Raw genomic sequence first — 15,173 nt, 5'->3', positions numbered from 1 at the left:
CATTGCCAGAGAGATTTATGACAGTTTGATTAGCTTTTTTAACATTTACCAAACACCCATCATTGATAGCTCTATTAGCTCTGTTGCCTCATTTATCATGATCGAGGTACAACAGCAGATTGAAAAGATGGCCCATCTCCAGTGGGAGCAGCGTTATTACAAGCATTCATAATGTCCCCTGCTAATTCCCATCAAACTGCTGGTGTCATTGCTATTTCCAAAGTCAATGTGCAGCTTAAGCCCGTCATCATAAGCCCATTTGAAGCCAGTGCCTTTCAGTTATTCTTTTGTCTTTTTACAAGTTTTACATTTAGTACTGATAGCATTGGGACAATACAAACTCAATAATAACTAATTACTACAATACAGTGGAGACATCTTTTTGTATTACTTACTACTTACAAAAATAAAACGAATTAACAAAAACAATAATTGAGTTAAATATCTTTTACTTTATTTTGTAAGGCACCATGTTAAATATTCAGCACAATTGCGCAAAAATGGTTCTTTTTCATTTAATATAGCTAAAAGTTGATGTTTATTGTCATCCATTGTCCATTTGAAAACTGCACACAATACTGAAAAACACTAAACAAACAGACATGAAACATGCATTAAGCAACATACATGATAATTATACAATAAGTGATAAAACACTGTTTCAAAGTGTTTGTGTCGTAAAAAAACTTAAAATACAATGCTTAAACAGTGATTAAATGTTGCTTTTAGCCAGATATTTAATGTGTTTGGAAAGCAATACAGTAGAAAAACTGCAGCTGTGTTTGTCATCCTGTAAGGAGTTTCTAACAAGTGGAACAGAATACGCTAACAGCCTAAAATAAGGGCAGGAAATGGTGACATAAGGACAATCTCTTTTTCAAACCATCTGATGATTTTCCTCCAAATCACATATCAGAGAATTGACTGAATTCATCATGCCACAAAGAAAGATTCTTTATCATAAGTAAATAAAAAGTAGAGATTAACATCATATCCAAGGGCTCATGGTGCTGGGAATAACTTTTCCACATCAGCACTGTTGACCATCCAGAGTTGTCCTTTGTTACACACACTGAGATCAGCTTTGGATCCAATTGGTCTCAGCAGCATTTGTCCACACATCAATGTTTATCCCCCATTCAGTTCAATGTAGACAGTTATGGCTGCACCCTGTTGTACTGTACTGTTGTAATAAATGCCCATCCCCCGACACTATAGGGACCTAAAGGCGAGAGAGGAGAGAAAGGAGAAGGTGGCCCCCCTGGAGCTGCTGGACCTGCGGGTGCCAAAGGACCACCTGGAGATGACGGTCCAAAGGGCAACCCTGTAAGTCTGGCTCAAATGTACTGCTTTAAAGGAAATGTCTCCCACCGGTGGTTAGGCAGGCAATTTTATCCTAGCAAATATTCAAGAACTTGAAAGCCTTTTTATTGAAGGGGATTATATTTTATGCCTGCGTGGTAATGGCACGCAGTGATGCTTTTTCTCATGGATTTGCAACATCATCATTAAGTCCATCAAATTGCCTTCAACGCTTGTTACCAGGTACACCTGTTTTTAATACCTGTATCCTGTTTCTTTTGCTACACTGAAACATGTAATTTATCTCTCTTAAAGGGACCTGTTGGATTCCCTGGGGACCCTGGTCCTCCTGGCGAGCCGGGTGTTGCTGTAAGTATGAAATCTTTAAGCAATATTCACTCCATATAGGCCTGTTTAGGTTTTTGTATTGTAAATCATCCATAAATTAAACAGTATGATCGTTAAAGTATAGGATAAATATTTTAAGTGGCAGACATTATCTAACCAGCACATCCGTTGTTTACAGGGCACTGATGGAGAATCAGGAGAGAAAGGAGAGGATGGTGAATCCGGTCAGGCGGTGAGTGGTTGTATTTTCCCATTATTTCGGACGGAACAAATGACTCCATATAAAGTATATTTTATGTGCCCTATACGGTTCACTTGAGGGACATTTTCCAAGCACCTAATAAAGTGTAATTAGCATAACAATCAGCTGATTTTACAAATTAGTATGAATTTGTCTTCTTAACGTTTATTTTATATAATAGTAGTCGCCTGCAGTAAAAGCTGTAATTACATCTAGTCAGTAAATTATTTACACTGCAGCATTGTAATTCATTCTATTTACTCCATACTCTTAGATGTAGGGTAAATGGACTTATCTGCTTTGTAGATTCATTAAGTTTGATAAGAAATAAAAGCCAAACAATAATGTTCTAGCCCTGTGTGGAGCTCAATGAATCACATCTTATTAACATTTATGAATGTAAATGAGCCTTTGCCATTGCCAAAGAATACCAAAGAATCTAGATGAAAGTTGCATATTTGAATTTTGAATGAATGAATGAATGTTTATGATTGCATGCTGAAACGTACAGTTGAAAATTTTGCTTGGAAGGTATATTAAAATATGTTTAACTTTATACAATAGCTCAGTGTTGTTTGAAAGGAAAACATATCTTTCCTCCCGTTATTCATATTTCCTTGTATCTGTGTAATCAACCTATAAAACAGCTCAATAACTCTACCTTCACTTTTCAGTACTGCCAAATATTTACCAATGCAAATGATAAAAAAAATGGTTTGATTGCTTGCAATTAACTCAGAAATGATTGGATGAGAGTGTGTCAGAATTATTACAGGCGGTGCAGTGACTCAGCCAACTTTGGGTTTTGGCTTAACTCTTCTGGACTATCCCAGGGTTGAATGTTCCCTAAATGTCAATATGCTCTCTGCGTTATTGTCCTTTTGGCAGACATAATGAGAGATTTAGTGAAGCATGCTGCTCTCTCATCAAAATTCTTACCAGCACGGACTCATTTGTTAATACAACTTATTTTATTGTCTATAATAGCATCCTGCATCTCCTGTCTCCTTGCTTGTTTTCAGGGACCTCCAGGTCCATCAGGAGAAGCTGGCCCACCCGGACCACCTGGCAAGAGAGTAAGTCTGTGTCCATTAAAACTAGGAGTACTGCAGCATTTTATTTGTACATCCCAAGATCAGCAAGTCTGATGGTCCCCATTATTGGCATTTTATCATGCAAGAGTGATCTGTTTTGATATGAAATCGCTTACTGACCAAAGCTTTTGTTAGTGTTAAAATCATTACTCAACAAGCCCATGTGAAATGTCTCAGACCTATTTCAAAATAGATGAAGGGAGTGTGCATCTGTTGGCCTTGTACTCTGGCATCATAGCCAACAGACCAGTATCCCGCCCTCGCTTTGCAACGACTCCTCCTCAACAACTCAATCTTGGCAGTAAAGCAGGAGAGATTCATTTTCATTAAAAGTAGAATGGGGAAAACAAAGTGAGAGATTTCAGGGGTCAAGCCGTTGTGCTGTCTGCAAATAAATCTCCCTCAAAGCCTATTGAGAAATGAATGGCAGGATGTGAAAATCATGAGTCTTTTTTTAGTTTTATAGCAAGAAATTGAAAAGGCTTACCGAAAAATAGCTGGAAAAAGGAGCCATGGGTTCCAAACTCATTGACGGCAGGGAAGAAAGCGATAGAGATATAGCAAGTCTGACACATTATTGATCCATGGCTGCTTCACTGACAGTCAGAGCAAAACAAAGGCATAACATGGACGTGGTAAAGTTGTTAAGAGGTTATGAGAGCAGAAGGTTGGGCTTTAGCAGTGCCCACCAAAAAGAGAATGAAATAAAATAAAACATTTAATGTGTCGATTGTGATGTGATTATCATCACTGAGTTTGTGTCTGCCCCTACCAGAGGAACTGGGTAAACTTGTCAAGGTTATGAATCTGAATACAAAGATTTTCTCTTATAGCGAAAACAATATATTTAATGTGAGCAGAGCATCACAACACAAACAGCCACAAAATATTTTGGAATTATTCATTTGGGAAAATTTGCCCCAAATTGACAACAGCAGCGTGAACGCATACTGTTTTTGGACACAGCAATGTTTCTATGATGTCCGTTCTCCCTCAATCTAGAATCCTACAGTATGAGGCTGAGATAACTGAGTGAAATATCAAAGCCAGTAAGCTACTCTTTGAATGCACACATCTGATGTGGAACATTAACATATTTCCAATATGATGTGAAGCTCAAAGTCCACATGAAAATGAGCAGCTATTCTCCTGAATTTGAAAGAAAAGTCACAATCTCAAGTGACTGACTGCATTTCAAAGAGCGACATGTCGTGCATTTTTAAACCAGGGTTGATTGCTTTTTCTAATGTGCCCAATGAAATTTACATTCTGAGTATTTAGCATGTTATCAGCATCTGGTGCACCAAATGGCCTAGGGATTATGGTTAGGAAAAGGGCTATTTCATCACTCATAGGTCTTTAAACGCTGTGAGAAAGAAAGGGACCTAAGATGATCCCGGCTGCTACCCAACAGGTTGCTCTTTTGAATACATATTTCCGCAGCAAGAGCTGTTTAGGATCTGTTGGCCCTTTTTTGTGTCTTCTCATCATTTTGCCTGTAGAAAATTGCAACAATCCTTAAATCTCTCCTGCACAGCCTCTGATGCTGAATAAGTCCATTAAGCATGGCAGGCACCTTTTATATTAATCTGAATTCTGGATATGCATTCAACTTTCCTTCTTGAAAAAATAAATGTCTAAAAGTTATTAACCTCATTTGGCTTTAATTATTTTGGGCGGTTAAGGTCACTACTTAATTTTTTACCTTTTATCTGATCTAAGAAACTGGTCATTTTATGCCATTAAGAAGAGCAATAAAGTGTGTCTCATACACCTGGTGATGCAGGACCAACAAAAGGTGCCGTGGCAACCTGAACACGATGAACACACCTACACATTGACTCTAGCTGCTGTATATCGTGCTTCAATTGAAATGGCTCTTTGTGCTGATCAAGAGCCTGCCTCTTCCCCACCAGTAAGAGGCACACATCAGGAGAAGATGAAAGCTCCAAGCAAGGGGGCAAGCTCACATCATAGCCTCTCAGTCAATAGCACTCAGGCTTCCATCAGCTAACATGAGAGTGGAATTTGGATGGAGAATGGTTTTGAAGAGGGACGACTGGAGGTGGAGTTGAAAAAAAATCGTTGAGGGCCTGAGAGCTCCTGACCAGTCAGAAAAGATGACCTCCCACCCTTGGCATGACTGAAAAAAAACAAAAAACTGTGTGTTTTCTGTGTGTATTAGCACATTACTACACTGCACGATGTCCAAGTCACTCAAACAGATCTTAATAACTGAAGTACTGCAGATTCAAGGGCAGCGGATTACCGAGTACTTATCAGGCAAGACAATTGTTCAATATGAAATCTAATAAAAATTTAACTGAAATGCCAAGAGGCGCTTGAGTGATTTTTTGGACATTTCCACCTTAATTTGACAGAGGACAGTTTAGATATTGGGGAGAGAGAGGGGTATAACAGGCAACAAAGGTCCCAAGGCCGGAATTGAACGAAGGAAGTTGCGGTTTTATAGCATGCCCTGTAACCACTGGGGTACCAAGGTGCTTCATTAGTGCTGTTAATGTTAGCCTCTGAAATACTGTGGAAGATCAACGAGGAACATTGACTTTTGTTTTGTGTGTACAGTGTTGTTGTACAGCTAGTGTGTGTTGATGCTGTGTTGAAATGCTAAAGCAGTGTCCTCTCATCTTCCTCAGGGACCTCCTGGGGCTGCTGGTGCAGAGGGCAGGCAAGGAGAGAAGGGCGCAAAGGTAACAAAATCACATCATCCTATTCTCAGAAGAGTCCTCTAAGCAAGTCCTTTGGATGCTCAACATACCCCCGTTGTTCCTACCTTTGAATTAAAAGGGAAAAAAAGCAGAAGTAATTCAATTTCCACACTAAATGAGATGGAAATGTATGGATGCAGATCATTTGAGTAAAAATAACATTTACTTGTTTCTTGCATTGGGCTGTGGCATAATTTACAGACAGACAAAAACAACCATGTTCCCAGGTATTCAGAGTCATCATGCTTTTTTCTTTAGTCTGAATAAGACCCAAATTGAATTTCTCTGAGTTAGCACTTATTTTACACCAATCACCTTGTTTCATCAGTGTCTAAATCTATACATATGATCTGTTGCTTTGTGGATGGGTGGAATCAATCACCTTCAGCATGTGCACGCTGAATATAAATGACATATACTACAAAAACCTACCTCTCTTTTCACAAATCTGGTTAATTTTATATAATAACTTAATTTTTCAGTACACTATACTGCTATGGTATATTAGTATTATGAACCATTTACCTTAATGAAACAGCCTTGAACTTGTGCTTTAAAATCAGAATCTTGAAATTACAAAAGAAAGAATTACAGCTGCGGTTGTAATAATCTCAGTAAAGTAGTTCTGACCTCTTTGCAAAAATCATGTTCCCTGTAAAAAACTTATTTTCATGAGCTCTGTCTAGTCTGTGGATGTTGACGTATTTCTGATAACATTCAGCCGTGGCACACTATGATCTTGAAGCCATATTCATTTTATCATGAACATCGAATGAAAACTTAGCAGGATGTAGCGCGTATACTGTTGTGCCTGTTCCGAACCTTATTTTGAGGAACAGGAGCATTTTTGCACATTTGATAACTCAGACTCTTGTTTACTTGTTTACTTGTCCCCGATCTACACACTGCATACTGTCTCAGCATAACTTAAAACTAAAAGCAGCCTGCAGCTGAATTCTGATACGAATACTCTAAGATACCAACATAGGCTCCAAAGAAAACCTCACAACAACATATTAAGCGTTCTTTATGTGATACAGACTTACTACAAACTTTACAAATTATTTTATTATCTAGATTTTTGTAAAGAACCAGATATACCGCATCTACCTCTAGAATGTTTAGGTGTTTAGCTTGTTTATTTGATTGATGTTTTGTTTCAATTTCGTAATGTCTTACAAAATGAAATTTATCACTAGATATGTATTTCAATGCTACTCAAAATAAATCAGCTTTGAAACAAGTATATTATAATAATAATATTATTATATTATAATATTATAATTGTGTGAACAATACTTTCAGCAGGATAGAGTAAGCTTAAAAATGTATGTTTTTCAGCCTGAGTCATGCTTTAACCACATTTGTATACAGGGGGAGGCAGGTTCCGAGGGTCCTGCGGGAAGAACCGGACCGGTTGGACCCCAGGGACCTTCAGGAAAGCCCGGTCCAGAGGGTCTGCGAGGAATCCCTGGTCCTGTCGTAAGTCTGAGCTAGAACAATGATCTATCCCTGTGATACACTGCATATGCATGCAGCTCCACTCCCACACACATGCATGCTCCAACACGTACACACACCCACAGTGTACAGACATAAAAAGGTATGATGATAGACTTCATGGAATAATCAATACACCCATTTGGCTTATACATTAGTTTCGCTTGTTTATTCCAGCACTGTTTTTTTCCCTCTTTGGGCTATTAATCATCATGCTGAGCACAGCAAATCAATGGCAGGCCAGAGAAAATACAGCTGGCTATAATGCTCACTGCAATTGAATGATTTTCCACAGGGTGAACAAGGACTGCCCGGTGCCCCAGGACAAGATGGCCCACCCGGTCCCATGGTTAGTATTTGTAATATATATCTGCCTCTCTCCCTCTTTCTCACATTTACCCATCCAGCTAGAGTTGGAGTACTTTCAGTCAGGTTAAACAAAGAAAGCTGGACTGTCACTATAAGTCATATCTGTAATACATGAATGGTTTTCATCTGTTTATCACTATATCATTTCAGATTTTCATGCCTCTTATCATTTTCCTTATCATTTTTCTCTGCCTTTATTCTCCTATCCTTATTTTTAGCACCCTGTCCTAACTACGTTTTTTATTTTATTTCGCAAAATTGATTTTGACCTTCTGGTATCGTTGTTTAGGGTCCTCCTGGTCTTCCTGGCCTGAAAGGTGACCCCGGTTCTAAAGGAGAAAAGGTGAGCGTAGACTGTTTTATTGTGTCTGACTGCAAGCAGTTTCATTTCCCACTTTCCAAATAGGCTGGAAGACAAACATGAAAGCAGTGAAAGGAACCTTGAGATGGTGATCTAGGTTCAGACTCCAGTCAAGGCTGCCCACCACAAGCACAAAGCCTCGTAGGCTGCAATTGATCAAAAGCAAGACACCTTTTAGAATTACAAAGCAGCGTTTCTAATAGCGCTTATGTTAACATTTAGGAAACATGTTTTTGCCATAGCTGCTGTAAGAGAAAAACTCTCAATAGGATTGAATATGCAGCTAAATGTGATGTATCACTCTCATCTGTCTAATCTTGCTCTTTTCTTTGCTGCCACTGTCAAATTCGCTGGTGAAATATAACTGCAAAGGATATTCAGACAGCACACATTACTCTATCTAAATTGCCTCCCACACACTGACATGATGGCTTGAGAGAGAGCATTTTAAAAGCACACAATAGAGGTACCGTGTTGCAAGTTGTGCGTTTCTAATACTGTCAAATCATTGGCCCTGGTTAGAGAGCTTGCCTCTTTCGAAGTCATCATCTTTGTGTTGTGAATTGTTTGTGAGTATTTTCTTTTTGTGTGTCTCTTTCAGGAGAGACATTTCAATTATAAAGCCTGAGGATTTGTATTGTAATGAAACTTCACTCTTCACAGCCTCCCATGTGCATGACATTTTTGGGAAGAAAACCATTGGAGTTTGTCAGACATGTGGGAAATAGCTTTAAAGTTTGAGTAAACAAAGGGACATTGCTGTTATCTTTAACTGTTTTTGTCCTACAGGGTCATCCAGGTTTGATTGGCCTAATCGGACCCTCTGGTGAGCAAGGAGAGAAGGGAGACCGAGGTTTGCCCGGGCCCCAAGGTTCTCCCGGTGGCAAAGGCGACGGTGTAAGTCATTTATATGCTCCATTCCCACATTGGCCATTTGCCCTCCACATCCTGCCCTTCCACTGTGGCCAACAGTCTTAGCACAGCCACTTGCTGTTGACTAAAACCCACTGAAAAAGGCAATGCAGTGCAGAACCCACCTGCTCAGAAATGCCCATCTCTTCCCCACAATATCCACAAAGAGCAAACATTCTGTTGGTTGTAGCTTTTGATTGGATTACTCGTTCATATTGCTAAAAGGGTGGTTAGAAATCAAAATATTACCAAGGCTTTGTGGCATCTTGTTGAACTTTTGGTCTCCCCTTCACTGTTAACACAGAGTTTAATTTTAAAACTCTGTTTCATTGTGATCCATGTCTGTGTATCTGATGCCTGCTGTGATAGTATACCTGCATTGTGGAATACACTGAAAAGAGTTTTCTTTTGATTAAAATTTCTCAACAATTGAGCCCTCCACTAAAACAGGAATCAGTACTGACAGACGGTTGAAGCTCAGTCTCAATTAAGGACTTATGACAGCCTTCATCCATTTTAAATAAACACTGCAGAACGACTAAATGTGCTATCTGTCCTGCTCTGGCCCTTGTTCTGCCCTGGCTTAGTGATTTAAGATGATGGGTTAGATTAAGTATCTGGACATTAAGCCTAATGAAATCGTAACATCCCCTTTCCTCTGAGCACAAGGGCTACAAAAAAGTTTTGACTCAGTGTACCATTTCTAATTTAAGGACTGAAAATAGGCCTCATATTGTTTGTCTTCATTTCCTCACAAAATTGAGCCATAAGATTGTGAATTGCTGGGTTCAACGAAAAGGCATAACACAGGCACAGTGTTTGGCCTTTTCTTGATGGCTAAAATAAAGACATCCATATGAAAGCTCATTATTCATTTGTTCAGCTCATACACTATGTATACACATCACTGGTCCTTTGACAGTTTAGTCTAGCTTTTTCATTTCACTCATTATTCAAGCCTCAGAATAACACTTTTGTCTCCGATGACTCTTTGATATATATCCGACATCTCATCTTTTCACAGGGTATCAGTGGATCCTCTGGTCCTCTCGGTCCCGCAGGTCCCCCTGGTCTGCCTGTAAGTCTTTTACTGATTCAGTCATTCATTCAGATTCTACACTGATGGTTGAATGACAAATTATGTCCTATCCCATGTAGGGTCCTCAAGGTCCCAAAGGATCCAAGGGTTCAAGTGTGAGTACTATCCGTGTTTTAAAAGGCATTTTGTCACTGTGTGTATGTTAGATTTATCTGAGATGACATGTTTCTATTCATGTTTCTCCCAGGGGCCTGCTGGTACAAAAGGAGACACTGGTTCAATTGGTCCTCCTGGTCCTCCTGTGAGTATTCAAGACCACTACTGATGCCTATTTTACCACTAAGTTAAAATTGTCAATATACTGTAGCAATGTACAAGATCTAAGGTCTAGGTCAGTCTTTTGGTATGAAATCTTAAACAGCTTTTCCCATCACACCCTACAGGGCCCACCAGGTGAAGTAATCCAGCCCCTGCCCATCCAGTCACCAAAGAAGACAAAGCGCTCCAGTGACATGCAGTCAGACGCTGGAATGATGGACTACGGCGAGGGCATGGAGGACATCTTCGGCTCACTCAACAACCTCAAACAGGACATTGAACGCATGAAATACCCCATGGGCACACAAAACAACCCTGCCAGGACATGCAAAGATCTGCAGCTCTCCCACCCAGAGTTCCCTGATGGTAAGATCAATCTAAGCCGGAGTGTTAGAGGTTAAAGTATAGACATGCTGAAAGATAATTTTATATAAAAACACAACCCTCTTGTCAGTGTAAATCAAAAAGTCAGGCTATAGCCTGGCGTCATAACCCTCTGTAATTGAGACACTTGAGATTCCCTCCATTTTTGGCACAGTTTGTTCTCGGCAAGACACCTGTTTTTCTAACTGATACTCAAGTGAAATAACTAACTTTTGTTGAAAACAGTGAGTGAGAACAATGCTTATAGAAGATTGGATTCATCATTGTTAGAACTTTAACCGTTTTACCTTTGATGCCTTTTGGTTTGTCTATTTTGGTAAATATGTGCCTACTGTTTGCAAATTGATTGTAATTTGACAGTTTTCTCAGTACCATTAAGGGCAATCAACATGCAAAATGGATAAATGAGACTGATAAAAGGTTTTCATTTACAGCAGTATGGATATCACTTCAGTTGAGAAAAAAATTGACATTTTATCTAGCTGTATATAAGCCATAACAATCATCAGTAAATTACTTTAAAGCAGAATTTCACATAGGCTAAATAAATTCTATCACACTTTATTCTGAAAAGGAGCTTTAATCCATTTTCTGTGGACGCTAGTAGAACAGGCTGTTTGAGTGTGCTTGGTTCTCCGTAGGCGAATACTGGATTGATCCAAACCAAGGCTGCTCTGGGGATTCCTTCAAAGTCTACTGTAACTTCACCGCCGGGGGCGAAACCTGCATCTATCCAGATAAGAAGTCTAATGGAGTAAGTGACTTTGGATTTGTACCCACAAGATTCATAACTGCCTGTTTTCTAATCATAATTTCTCATCAAATATTAAACCATCATGTTCAACCAACACATCAACAAATGGCACAGCACGAGGCTGAAGTTGTCAAAGGCAGCCACTTTGATTTGCTTCAGGGCTAAGCTTGTACACATCTGATATTCAGTTTTTGTGCAAACAACATAAAAAACACCAAAAGGCAAATACTATAGAATGATTTGACTCTATGAAGTTTTTGAAAACGATATTTCAAAGATATTAAAATAACATACAGGTTTATCTTCTGCTCCCAGATGACATACTTTGATACTTCCCTTTAGGCTTAGCTTTCTACCACATTTGAATGTTCACATCATAATTCATAAACAAAATATGAACCCCATGATTATATTAGGGATAATGGTATTAATCTGTCTGGTTTTGTTTTCCACAGGTCAGAATATCTTCATGGCCCAAGGAAGTCCCTGGGGCATGGTTCAGTGAATTTAAGCGTGGTAAAATAGTAAGTCTCTTTTTCCTCTTCTTTCATCCACATCCTTCAGTTTACCGCACAAAACAGAAGCTCCTTCACTCTCTGCTAAACTTAATGGATTGCTTCATCTCTCTTATGTACCTGTGCAGGGACACTGCAAAATGGCAAGCAGCTGCTAATAGGCTCAAATAGCAGCACAACCCATGAAATTGTGAGGCAGTGACCCAAAGTTGCTCCCTATAAAGAAATCCCAAACTGCCTAATGGTTAGAGTGTGTCCATATTTTAGGCAAAGCCAGAGCAGAGAGAATTCATAGTGCAGGGGATAAGCTTTTACCATGAACAGGATTGGCTTTTAGTAGAAATAATCTACATCCTTTTGAACTAGTGCCTCATTTTCAGTAATTGTCATGACAACTCATTACAATTCTTAGCCTGTTCTATATAAAGGAGAGAGCATCAATAAAACATTACAGAGGATTTAAGCAGAATGCCTCAGTATTTTAACATTCCAGTAGCCCTCTGTCTGCCCTTGAACAGTTAAAACCATCTCAGTAAACATCAGCTGCTATTTCTTGTAGTCAGAAATGAAAGAAACAAGTTTACCCTGCTCCATCAAACTGGTGTCATGCTGATGTATTTCACCAGAGAGAAGACTTTAAAAGAATGACTGTGACAGATCGTTACACAGTACAGTACATCTCCTTGTAGCTCTTTCAATGTAAACATTCAGACAAGGTTCACACAAAGTTAATGTTCAGTCAGGATCACATGTGATCTGTTGACCTCATGTTACTCTAGACTTAAACTTTGTTAAAAGAGATGAAAAGACGTTGACATTTATTGAACTGTTGTAATGATGCATAAATGTATCTAGCTTGCTGTGTATTGTGCGCAACTTTTCACAGCCTTCTGCTTCTTCTCATATAAATAACGTTGTAATCTTTTAATTGCCTTCAGCATTAATAAACTGAAGACTTAATCGTATTTACAAATTTATATTTAAATTCTCCCTGGCACCCAAAATCCTTCAGAATTTATTTACACAATTTCAGTTATTCACATAAACCCTACCAGACATTCTAAGTATCTTCACCTTGTTTTATCTTTCAGTAATGAGGCCGAATGGTTATATAGATACAAAGCTGGCTTTTGGAGATCTAACAAATGCATTGTCTATTATTTTTAAAAATGAAAAAAACTAGTGCAGTTCCCGTTTAAGACATGCGTGTTCAGAACGGGCTCAATGCTTGGCCTGTAGTGTTGTTGTTTGCAACTTTCTCGAGAAGCGCTCATACAAACAACCTCACACTCGACACTGCTCTTCCTTCGGTCCTCAGCAATATACCTAATATGACCAAGGTAGCCACTCACGGTCAGAAACATCAGTGGAATACACACTGGTTCAGACATTACAATTAGGCAAGGTAAGCAACTGCCTGTGGTGATGTTAATATTAATGTGTCTAATGATTTTTAGATGTGTCAAATATTGAAATATGTTATTTTTCTATCTCATTGTACACCCAAATAACTTTAGGCACTAAAAAAATATGCAACTCAACTGAATACTAGTTGGTGTGTACCGGTAATTCTATTTCAGAGGACAACATTGTAGTACTACATGTACGTGACAGAGAAATGTTACTCGTTACTTTGCAGATTCAAATTGACTGAAAAAATATAACAATTCAAATATGATGTTTTTACTTTTACTGTGCAGTATTAGGAGTTTTGCTATTAAAAGTTAATAGCTTTAAAAATCTGACTGTTAATAAAACATTTTAAATAATGTTTTAATATGTTTTCATGCGAGAAAGTTTAGGAGATTTGAGAGCCACTACTTGGTGCCTTGAAATCGGCCTGTCGCTGTTGGTAAAATCATACTTAAAATATTGAACACAGCTAAAGGACTCACAGACTCATGGGCCGGGCCCGCTTAAGCTGCCAGCGAGACAAAATTGAGTTTATTAATATTATTGAATGTGTTGCGTGTCACAATTGCAACAAAAACAAAAAAACATCTGTGGGGTCACCAGCAGGTCATCCTTCCTTTGACCTCCTACTCTCTCTTTGCCATCCAACAGTTTTCCTATGTTGACGCGGATGGAAACTCTATAAACATGGTACAGATGACCTTCCTCAGACTACTGACAGCCTCTGCCAGGCAAAACTTCACATACAGCTGCCACCAGTCTGTAGCGTGGCACGACGCCACCAGCGACAGCTACGACAAGGCGCTGCGCTTCCTTGGCGCCAACGATGAGGAGATGTCCTATGACAATAACCCTTACATCAAGGCCCTCTCTGACAGTTGTGCGGTAAGCCCTATCTAGAGATACTGTTTGTCTAAAAGAGCAGAGAGTAGAGGAAGACAGTCTGTTTCAGGCAACACTTAATACGCAATTTTTTCTGCTCTAAATTTGTTTTTGAAGTTTGATTTTTTTGGATTAGTTTAGCTGCTAAAAACTTTTTTGCAGTAAAAATCCAGCAGGTTTTATACTCCTGTGGGGTCTCAAATAGAAGTGGAAGAATTGCAAAGCCTTGAATGGTTTGATTCACTTTCTCATCCATTTGACACTTGCTAAACGGAACGATTCTTGCTGAAATGGTATCACATTAGTGGTGAAACAAGGAAGAGTGGGAAGCTATTATTGAAGCTGATGACAGCTAATGCCTGTGAAAATCCTGACTCTTCTCAGACACATATTAACAAAGTTTTCCCAGTAGCTCAGGTCTAAAGGTAGTGGACTGAACTCATGATCAGCATGAACACAGTAAAAGGTTTTGTTCAGTCAGAAACATGTGACAGTGTGTGTGCTTTTACATTTGCCTGTCTAATCTCTGTGATTGTGTCTCTCTTGTTTCAGACGAGGAAGGGCTATGGAAAGACTGTGATGGAGATTAACACTCCCAAAATCGATCAGGTTCCCATCATCGATGTCATGTTGACTGACTTTGGGGATCCCAACCAGAAGTTTGGGTTTGAAGTTGGGCCCATCTGCTTCCTTGGCTAAATTAAAATGAAAAAAAAGGACTTGATGGGGCCAGCAAAGAAAGTCAAGTTGAGACGTTTTGGGCACCACCCAACCCCATTTCTAGCCCCCCACCCTTTTCTATGCCACATGCAAGTTTTGAATAAGAGATGGTGTAGCAAACATGTCTTTCCATGTATGTACGTGTAACCCAGGAAAATACTTGTTGCCCTTGTAGGGCTCGAACCACATGACTTAACCACGTTATGGAGCAAATGTGAAGGACATTTGAACGCGTGGCAGAGGAGGGTGAATCGGAGGTAACCAAGAGGAGGTCAGGCGACAGAAGGGGACA

The 15,173-nt window shown here is 39.3% G+C and overlaps 1 protein-coding gene across 1 annotated transcript in view; it reads left to right on the top strand.

The window, feature by feature from the left end:
• The window catches only part of col11a1a (collagen, type XI, alpha 1a), a 77,441-nt gene extending 62,581 nt beyond the window's left edge, over window positions 1–14,860 (top strand). The window contains exons 51-67 of the mRNA XM_054623281.1: window positions 1,219–1,326; window positions 1,618–1,671; window positions 1,829–1,882; window positions 2,914–2,967; window positions 5,643–5,696; window positions 7,089–7,196; window positions 7,510–7,563; window positions 7,873–7,926; window positions 8,734–8,841; window positions 9,881–9,934; window positions 10,015–10,050; window positions 10,143–10,196; window positions 10,339–10,579; window positions 11,239–11,351; window positions 11,807–11,875; window positions 13,931–14,164; window positions 14,714–14,860. Coding sequence (XP_054479256.1) covers window positions 1,219–1,326; window positions 1,618–1,671; window positions 1,829–1,882; window positions 2,914–2,967; window positions 5,643–5,696; window positions 7,089–7,196; window positions 7,510–7,563; window positions 7,873–7,926; window positions 8,734–8,841; window positions 9,881–9,934; window positions 10,015–10,050; window positions 10,143–10,196; window positions 10,339–10,579; window positions 11,239–11,351; window positions 11,807–11,875; window positions 13,931–14,164; window positions 14,714–14,860 — 1,596 coding nt within the window. The remainder of the gene's footprint in view (window positions 1–1,218; window positions 1,327–1,617; window positions 1,672–1,828; window positions 1,883–2,913; window positions 2,968–5,642; window positions 5,697–7,088; window positions 7,197–7,509; window positions 7,564–7,872; window positions 7,927–8,733; window positions 8,842–9,880; window positions 9,935–10,014; window positions 10,051–10,142; window positions 10,197–10,338; window positions 10,580–11,238; window positions 11,352–11,806; window positions 11,876–13,930; window positions 14,165–14,713) is intronic.
• The last annotated feature ends 313 nt before the right edge of the window (window positions 14,861–15,173 follow it).

The sequence above is a fragment of the Anoplopoma fimbria genome, chromosome 21, assembly GCF_027596085.1.
Source record: "Anoplopoma fimbria isolate UVic2021 breed Golden Eagle Sablefish chromosome 21, Afim_UVic_2022, whole genome shotgun sequence".
In the NCBI taxonomy this organism is placed as follows: Eukaryota; Metazoa; Chordata; class Actinopteri; order Perciformes; family Anoplopomatidae; genus Anoplopoma; species Anoplopoma fimbria.
Note: the sequence above shows the minus strand (reverse complement) of the source record. Positions and strands in the feature narration are given on the sequence as shown.